Raw genomic sequence first — 9,863 nt, 5'->3', positions numbered from 1 at the left:
TATTTTGTACAATCCGTCCCCCGCGGGTTCAACCTACCTAAGGTGAATATTGCGCCACGTCGGATGAGTGAAATTCCAAGGTCCAAAAATGATAGTTGGGGTTCGTCTGTCTTTCGACAAACACCAATCTGCTCGCATATTTCACCTCCGATGGATCCCACACGAACTGAACGAATAATAGCTCGACACATCCCCCGGTTAAGACGAATCCTGAATGAGCAGAAGCAGCTGCTTGGAGGTGTGTGTCGTGCTTTTTCTTTTCGTTTCTTTATTGCTCTCTTTCCTTTCCCTCTTTCGATTCATTATTTCTGTTGGTGTCTTTAGGAGGAACAAAAAAGAGTGTTCTGTCCTTAATTATCTTCTCAGTCTGCGGTTTGTCTTCCTCTTTTCCTTTGTGGCCTCGCTCTTTCCTCTCATCCTTCTTCACTCTTGACGGGAGGAGGAATGAAAGAGGTGGAGGAGGGGGAATCGACGTACTAGAAAGAGAGCTGAGGCCTGCGATACGCTCGTCGCTGGAGATTTCTCCGGTGAGTTTTCCAAGATCTGGCCGGTATCTTTGATCCCTTTCGATCCGCACGCACTTTCTTTGTGGACGGCGCTCCTTGTGCATTTCTTTTTCTTGCTGAATCTTGATCTCATTTCCCTTTTGCAGTGGCTTCTAGGTTGCTAGGTTGAGTATCAGACCGCTGACATCAAGATTAGGGTTGCGTTTCCTCCTCGAATTGGCCTCTGTGCTTGCTTGTTCTTTGACTCTTAGGTTTTTCCTTGCATTCTCAAAGGGTAAGCGGATGCACTGTGGTTAGTCTAAGTGCGGGGACTGAGATCTGCTTGGGTTTTTGATCGACCTGACCACTCATGTTCCGGTTCTTGGAGGTTTTTCTGTTTCTTGAATTCTTCTGTTTCTTGAATCTAAAGTCTGACCCCGCTTCTTCTTCTTCCTGTTGGATCGAATAATTCGACAGATGTACCTGTTTTTTGATGTGGAATTTGCTCTGGTACCTATTACTTGAACACATGCCGGCGAGCTTTAGCAATTAAAACTTACCAGTTTCTCTTTGGTATTAATCGTTCTGCTGCTAGACCAATTTTCTCCAACCCTGCGTACTGATCCGGTTTCTTTCAGGGTATCTGCGGGGTTTTGAGATCTTGGACCTCCGCTGATGGGAAAATCTCCTGGAAGGTGGATTAAGACACTTCTCTTTGGAAAGAAATCCAGATCACATGCTAAGGGAACGGGTACTTCGGTATGCATTTTATTACTTCAACGGCATTCTTAACTGTGCATGGGGCGTTCCTTCTTTGTTTATTTTCCGTGGGGATGTTTGAGGATGGCATGTTGAAGATCTCTCTAATATTGTATAATAGAATAAAGAAAGAATGTGCTTTGCTATTCATGGGTAGTTATCGCCGAAATCCTTCTCCACTATAAGATGCTAAGGCAATATTGTGTATAAACTGTGCATTTCTTTTTTGTGGACTCTTATCTGCCGAGTTATACCTCTCGAACATGAATATGAAGAAATCAAGCAGTAACATATAGAACCCTATACTGATGATACAATACTCTTACAGCAACTTGGGTGCTCTTTGTTAAATCTTTATTAATGGACCAGGACCAGTCAATTCTGACCATTGCATCGACAAAAAGGCTGACCACACTGATCATACACCACAATGGCCCACTGGCGAATCATTCCTCTCACACGATTGATTATTGATTTTGCCACTGTACTATACTTTTTGAATGACAAAAGATATTGACATGTGTACCTTGTTTTTATTTTGACCTTTCCAATAGTCAATGTTAGAGGCAACAGAAGCACATTTCTGATCAGTCACACCATTTTGTCAAATTTATGGATATACCATCATGCCTAATACATAATCTCCATATTTTGGAAGTCTACTGTTTAAGATCCATATACAAGGTCTTGAACTTTGTATGCTAGTCTTCTATTTTCTGGTTGCTAATTGTTATTATCAAATACTATCTAGAAGGTGTCAGCCTTGTAGATCAATAATTATAATTTCTTGTCAGTACTTCTTACACTTTTACCTTTAAAGCTTGTAACAGTTAGTGTTTTCATTGTTCTGCTAAAATTCTTTCCGACTCTTTTGCTAATTAAGAAGGATCAAGAACACAGCGCCTGCCCAAAGAGCATCTGGTTAGTGAGATAATCAAAGAAGTTTATGCTGTTTACTGTTTGCATGGAATGTATGACATGCCTTATTTCGGGATATATTCATGTCCATGTCAATGTCCATAGCGGATATTCAACTGGTCAACAATTCAGTTTTTGAATTTGTTTTGAATTTGTTTTGAATTTTTGTTATTCTTCAGACTTCTCACTCGCTTCATAGTTAACAATACAAAAACACACCAGAAGTCAGCCTAGCTGTAATTTTCCTTTCCAAGTTGTGTTCTAAATATGTGCTAAAATTAAGGAAATAAATAAAATACACATGACAAAACCAGATTGACACATTTTCTCTGATAACAGGGTATGTGAGATATGCATTATATTATTTAAGGAACATGACAATCAATCTTGATATTAGCTGTGTAGTTTTATAGAAACTTCTGTGACTAAGCATGGATATAGGCCTCCCAGGAGTTTATAAATATGCAAAACTAATTAAATCAGGAAAAAAAAAATCGTCACCCTAATATTTTTTCAAAATTATGGTTTACATCCTCCCTTATCATTAATTGCATCTTACACCACATGTTTTCCTATACAGCTACGTTTTCACATCTTGTGGTTGATATATGCTAATCAAAAGGGAATATTACCTGGATATTCTCTTAAGTGTTTGAATATTTCTGTTGAAAGTGTATTGACAAAATCTCAAAATAGCCTCCTTTTTGCACAATACTACATTTTTTCAGCCTCATTGCCTCACTTTTTTTCCTTCCAACTTTCACCTTCGGTTTCCTTTTTTCTTAATTAATATAACCTATACTCTTTCTCCTCTTTTACGTTAGTAAATCATATTCAGTAGTAAGTTGCACCCTCCTATTAACAGTCAGTCATGGATGAATGTAGCAAGCAGTTTTTATTTGGTAAATAACTAATTACAGGGATTTTTTTTGATATTTTCCATTTTGAGGGTATTTTTGTTCACTGACAACTCATGTTATATTACCTTAGGGGTTGTAAAAGCTTCTGGATTCTAATAGGAAGGTGCAACAAAACCATACAAGAGTTGCATTGTATGGGGGGTGATTATCCATGAGGGTGTACACAATTATTTCGTTGAACATTAGGGTTCAAAATGTAAATTATCTATTAATTTTACACAATTTTCTGACCATGAATTGTAGCCAGCATCATGGGGATGTGACGTTAAAGTTATGGCAACTACTCAAGGAATTGCTCAAATAAAAAAAACATAGGTGCTGACAGTGTTCATTTTTTAGATATCCATATTAACATTCAGTTTTTGCCAAGGCCTTAGCCAAGTGGTTGTTTTCTTCTTCATAGTGTAGAAGTGCCTGAGTATTTTGCTTGGATAATTTTTTTAAACAGTGGATTACCCCCTCTGTTATCCTCGGAAAAGAGTGAGTAATTAATTTTTAGTTCATTGTTTCCTTTGTTAATTATATTGTGTGTCAAGCTCCTCCTATTTAACATTCTGAGCATAGAAACCTAAATGATTCCATTTGTTATCTGCAGAAAGCTGCTACTGATAGAGGGTATAATTGTGGAGAACCTGTATTGGCTTTGAATTCTCCACTGATTTCTGAACCAGCACCAGTGAGTGGACTTATCTCAACTTCGGAATCAAAATTAGGTGGTATTGCACTGGTCACTTCACATGTAAGTCAAGCAGTCATAGGATCCACCTCATCAAAAGAAACTAGCAATGACATGGAAGAGCAGGCTGCTACAAAGGCACAGGCAGCCTTCCGTGGTTATCTGGTAAACTTTTTTGTTATAACTATTTTATCTTAATCAAAATGCAAGAAGTGTATACTCTCTTTTGGATGAATGGCTTGTGACTCATTCAACAAAAGCTGCTTGACGCTACCAATGAACGTTAGCTGGCATATTCATAATGCTTTTACATCCCATAATTCAGATTTTGCTGCAAATGAATTGCCTACTTTATGACTTAATAATTGTTGCATATATTTGGTGCAGGCACGCAGGGCCTTTCGTGCATTAAAAGGTATTATCAGGTTGCAGGCTCTAATTCGTGGGCATCTGGTTAGAAGACAAGCTGTTGCAACTCTCCATGCTATGGAGGGAATTGTCAAGTTACAAGCAGTAGCTCGCGGAAGAAGAGTTAGATGTACCTTTACTGGACTTAAAATTACTACAGAGTTCAGTCATGCGAAGACTGTGGTAAATGTCATATACATTGATGTTCCTTTCTGTAAACATATCTCGGCTTTTTATTTAGTCATGTCGATATCTCTTTAAAGCTGAACACCCTTGTTTATCTTGGCCTATTTGGATAGAAAATCTACTTTATTTTCTTAAGGTGTTAAACCGTAATTAGGTGCTGAATTTACGATTCTCAAAATGCTGGTTAGGAAGGTAGAGATCGTGATGAACTGTCAATTTTTTATAGGACTAACTTAAATTGTGTCTGAAAGTCTTCCCTGATTGTTTCTTCTGCTTGCTTATCATGTTCGGAGGTGCAAGAATGTTTCATAATTAGGAATCAATGTTAAATGTAAATCATAGGCCAAAGAGAATGCTATAGGCCTGTTCAAAAGAATAATTTGAATTTCACGTCAGGATCTGCCATCAAGTATTGGTTAGAACTCAGATTCTAAGCTGAATGTACCCTAGATCTGTGATAATTTTTAAAAATTATTATTCTTAAAAAAAATTCCTGTAATCCATAATGGACTAATATTATATATCGAAACTCTTTGATAAGTGAAAATATAATCACTTATATGGTTGATATGTCCTTTCTTGTCCAAATTTTGGGTTATTATTATCCAAAGTTTGCTAGTTCCAACATAAATTCAAAGTACAACGTCTGAAATGATCAGGTCAAAGAATGCAAGTTTTAAATGATTGCTTGTGGTTTAATTGTGTGCTTATATAATATATGTTATATAGGTTACTTTTTGCTCATCTATTGGGCTATCATTCGTATAAGACCCATGTCATAACAAGGTTTATATCAAGGTTTGCCATCTCCTATCGATTGGCGTGCCGGTCCTAGCTCGGACCGGTATGTGTTGGTACCAGCATATCGAATGTCAGTGGCACATCAGTATGTAGCAATTTTTGGGAAATTGTCTAGAAAATTGCTGAAAATTTTCTTTAACACTTTTTATCCTAATTTAATGCAAATTCAATTCAATTTCAATGAGTAAAGTGCAAATGAGTCATAAATGGATAGTAATTATCGGTTTTTAGCATGAGTTAATGAATTTATCTTTTTTGGATCATTGAGGAGCAACTTTGTCGCATAGTCGACCTTTGCTTTCGTTAAACTTGATCGTTATCAACCTGTATTAATTGATAATGGTTGGATTCTGACCATATTGGTCCACTGTCTCCCACGGCTGATGTCATCATTGCCTCCCTTGATCGTTTCACACTACGGTCGTGTGTGGAGCTGCAACGATGTGGAAAGCGTTGGCCATCACTCCTCTCGCGAGTGTAACGGATGGGGATGAGGAACTGACGAGGAAGGCAGGGAGCAGTCAGACCATATTCCTCTCCGCTCGCAGGCCTTCCCTTGCTCCTATAAATGTAGCAGGGAACATTGCAGAGAAGGGGTGAGGAAGGTTGTGCGAAGAAGACATGCGAGATCTCCTACTCCTTTTGATATCTCACCTATTCCATATTTCTGTGTTCTTTTGATAGCCTTTTATGAGATTCTGAAGCTACAGTTAATACATATTTTCATGAGTCCTCATTTCTGATTGTATGAATTTTTCTTTATTTCTCATCTGCTGTCAATTAAGGATGCTTGCTCAGCTTCTTCTTATGTTCCTATGACCCAGGAAGCTTGGAAAGTGAAATTTTCATCAAATGCATTTGTATCGAAGGTAATTTGTTCAATTCTAACCTTTTAAAAGTAATTTTCTATCACGTTGATATTTGTTTTTGTAGCCCATCCAAACATATTTGTTCTTGTAATAATCGTGGATATATGATTATGACTGCTCGTATTTACTAAGTGCACGACTGTTTCATGTAAGGACCACTGCCCAATGATTTGGTATGGCTGCATATGCAGTCCCATATACTCAGCTGGCCACTTATAAGTAGAATATGCAACCACATGACTGTTCAGTCTCACATGCAAAATGCCCGCAATTACTGCTGTTGTCTCATAAGGCCTGCACTTTGCTAGGATTCTCTTTACTATTACAACTACTGTGTTTTTTTGGGGGGGTGTTACAACTGGTGTTACAACTGCTATTGTCTCTTGGAACTCTACCTATTTCTTGTGAATTCATGTGAATTCAAGCAAGTTTTCAGATTAGCAAAATAGCATCCTTTACTTAAATAATACTATTATCTATTTATTTGAACATAATCATATAAGAAATAGATAACTGGTTGCATATTTAGAATGGTAATTTTTGTTGGACCATTTGATATCAGACATTCATGTAGCAGCGTATATGCCCATACATTATATGCAGCATCTGACCTCTTAATTTTCTGTGGGAAGTTTACTTGCCAAAGACTGTGCTTATGCTTCTTTCATCTTCCCTAGCTTCTTGCGTCATCACTCCTTGCAAAGTCTCTGCAAATTCAGTATGATAAAGGAGATCCCAATTCAGTCTTCAGCTGGTTAGACAGATGGACATCCACCAGTTTCTGGCAGCCAATTTCCAAGTCAAAAAAGGTTATTGATTCAAAAGGACAGACAAATCGGGACAACTGTAATATGGGCACTGAATCTGGCAAATCAAGGCGCAGTGTACGAACCAATCCTGCATCGAACATAGGAGGTGGTCAAACAAATGCCAAGTATGAGCCTGAAAGAACGAAAAGGAACCTGAAAAAGGTGCCTAATCCTCCTGCTGAAACAGTACAGCGACATCCACAGTATGAGGTTGATAGGGTAAAACGCAACTTGAGAAAGATGAAAGATGCATCTGAGCAACCAGAGGTTGAAACTCAGAAATCAAATACACGTTTGAAAAAGGTGGATATCAGCTCATCTGACACCCTAGACCAAGGAATTGAGGAGTCCATCGAAAAACCAGAGGAAAATATTAATCCAACACCCAATGTAAAAGCTGATACTGAAGCTGCTTTAGTGCCTGTTACAGCTGGACCGGTTGATGTGCTGATTGATGATAACGAAGACAGCACCCTAGTGGTGAACGGGGATCTAAGCTTGATGGAAGAACAGTTCTGCCATGAAAACCAGAAAACCAGCAAAAGGAGGTCTTCCTTCTCGGCAAAATCAGATGCTCCTGTGCTTCCCAGCTATATGTCAACAACAGAATCTGCCAAGGCAAAATTGCGGGGACAGGTATCGCCCACTATTGTATCGGAGTCAGATGACAAAAATGGTTTTATCCGTCGACATTCATTGCCATCAGAGATGAGTTCGTCTAGGACAAAGCGATTAATCCAAGCTGGTGGCAAGGGGGAAATCGGCAGAGATGTAAATGGTATGAAATTTAATCCTTTTCTTTTAGCACTTTCATTTTCAAATTACTATGTAGTTATTTTTACGACTCGTGCAGACAGGGCAATTAAGGTAGGATGGAGGCGATGATATTTGTGTGGCGCAGTGCAGCACGTCTTTTAATATTTTTTTTTTTTAATTAATCGTCACGTGTTATATAAACCGTTGTAAACGATCGGTGTGTGCGGCATTTGGCCCATAGGATGCATGTATCGCTTTAGTCGTAAACATTTGCTTTCTCCCTTGTATTCGTTGTCCAACTGCTTCTGCCTTTGTTAGTGGTATTCCACGACTCGAGCAAGCTCCACGGTTGAGAAAGATTTGTTAGGTCACCCGTGTAAGATACTTTAGAAGTCATCCAAGTACACGAAGTCATCGACCTCCTAAAACTCTAACTAACGTGAAACCATTCTAACGTTTTATGTTTAAAATTGATCCTTTAATTTATATTGTGGAACTAGCCGTCTTAAGTTCCAACGCGGAGACTTCTACATTGTGGGCTTAATTTATATTCTCGAGGGCTTTTACTCAAAAGTCTCGACTTCAAAATTAGATTAAAAAAAGGTGGGGCAGGGTACCGGGGGTAAAAATCGATAGTGTTTTCATGCTCACCTCATGATAATTCTGCTCGCAAATTTACCCCGGAGAGACGGAGCCATTTAGTCGATGTCGTATTCCAGCGAAAAATAGCATCAAAATGCACATGATCTACCAAAGACTAAGCATCTAGCTGGTTGGGCACAATTGCTGCGTCTTCATGGTTCTTACAGTTTATTGGAATGTCCAAGGCTGGTCAGTTCATTTTTTCAATTAGTCTTTCGGACTCACAACATTGCTAAAGGCGACGATTTTACTTACGAAGAAAGAATGGCAATGGAGAAATCTCTGAATAAGCAACTCATTATCAGACAGTCAAATTGTCACATTGATAAAAGTGACAACCAACAACCTGTAACAACCGACCTTGAGCCAATCATGCCGTCGTCTCCCGGCTGTAGCCTCGCGAAACCCCCCACATCCCAACCAAGAAATAGGAACCAGAAGGAAGAGAGTGAGGGAAGAGATGGCAGATTGGGAACGGCAAGCGGAAAGAGGGAAAAGGGTGACACTGTTTATGAAAGGAGAGAAGATATGCAAGAGCAAGAAGACGAGACGGAGACGTAAAAGAGGGAGAATAGACGGCGGAAGAGAGAGGGAGAAAGGTTCTAACCTCTGGAACGGAATCCCGGTGCAGCGATTGACAGAAGCGTAGAACGGTCTTCAAAGAACCGGATGAGGGGAATGAAGTGAGAGTCGTTCTGCCAGGGCCTAATAAGCGGCCGCTTCCTGTTGGTGTTTGCGGGCGATGGCACCGCTTCCGGTGACAGCTGGATAGCGTTGGAAAGGGATCCGACCCGATAGGATGTGTAGATTAGCAAGAAAACACGTCCGGTGGAAGTCGGATCGGATGTTGTTGTGCAAAACGCTAATTGCTTATAGGGTCATCGGCTGTGAAATAGTTAGCATATATCTTTCGCTTTCAAATTTGCTATATTTTGTATATATCAAGGTTGTTTGGTTGAACTTAAGCTTTCATGAAATCATAATCAACGATCATTGATACGAGAAGAAGTCATAGATGTCTTAATTAGTTTAACATGGTCCAGACTTGTATACGTAGAATGATTCGAAATGTTTTCGAAGTGAAAACATCGAGCACCTGAGATGCCACCTACATTAAGATTGAGGTCAAAAATGATTTTCTGATCCGATTCCTCTAATGCCCAAATTAGTAATCCGAGATATATAAGTATGGATGTGAATGATAAAAAAATATACGCCTCTCTTTTCATTATGTCGGAGACGGGCTTTTATACTTGATAGTAAAAGAGCTAAATATTCTGCATTGAGGTAACCACTAACTGTCTTCAATAGCCTCTCTTTGACCTCTTGTCTACATGAGCGCTAAAGGAGGGGCAGTCTATAGCCATCTACCTTAGACCCTTGCCCATATGGGCAAGTGGATAAAGAGTGATCTTCGTTTTATTCTTTCACACTGGGCACCACATGATGGTTGCATGTCGGATGACAATTAGCCGATGACATACTCACTATCATTTGTCCCTCCCTAATTGGCCTCTAATTCGCATGGACAATAAGGAGGAGCAACCTATAATCACCTATCTTGGATCCTTGTTACCTAGGCGGATGACTCGAACCACCGTCTTTGCTCGAGGTATGGAGGTCAGAAAACTCAA

At 39.3% G+C, this 9,863-nt stretch overlaps 1 protein-coding gene across 4 annotated transcripts; it reads left to right on the top strand.

The window, feature by feature from the left end:
• Positions 1–39: 39 nt before the first annotated feature.
• On the top strand, positions 40–7,872 carry LOC135645845 (protein IQ-DOMAIN 31-like). 4 transcript variants are annotated; one of them, XM_065164666.1, is made up of 9 exons: positions 40–238; positions 325–527; positions 653–780; positions 1,124–1,244; positions 3,678–3,923; positions 4,146–4,349; positions 5,978–6,022; positions 6,700–7,609; positions 7,685–7,872. In XM_065164666.1, exons 4-9 carry the CDS (start codon positions 1,161–1,163, stop codon positions 7,714–7,716), a joined length of 1,521 nt encoding a protein of 506 aa, XP_065020738.1. In that variant the 5' UTR covers positions 40–238; positions 325–527; positions 653–780; positions 1,124–1,160; the 3' UTR covers positions 7,717–7,872. The 4 variants fall into 4 exon arrangements, with proteins under 4 accessions (XP_065020738.1, XP_065020737.1, XP_065020739.1 ...); XM_065164665.1 differs by having other exon boundaries at positions 653–1,058; XM_065164667.1 differs by lacking the exon at positions 653–780.
• The last annotated feature ends 1,991 nt before the right edge of the window (positions 7,873–9,863 follow it).

This window comes from Musa acuminata, chromosome BXJ3-8 (genome assembly GCF_036884655.1).
Source record: "Musa acuminata AAA Group cultivar baxijiao chromosome BXJ3-8, Cavendish_Baxijiao_AAA, whole genome shotgun sequence".
Classification (NCBI taxonomy): Eukaryota; Viridiplantae; Streptophyta; class Magnoliopsida; order Zingiberales; family Musaceae; genus Musa; species Musa acuminata.
Note: the sequence above shows the minus strand (reverse complement) of the source record. Positions and strands in the feature narration are given on the sequence as shown.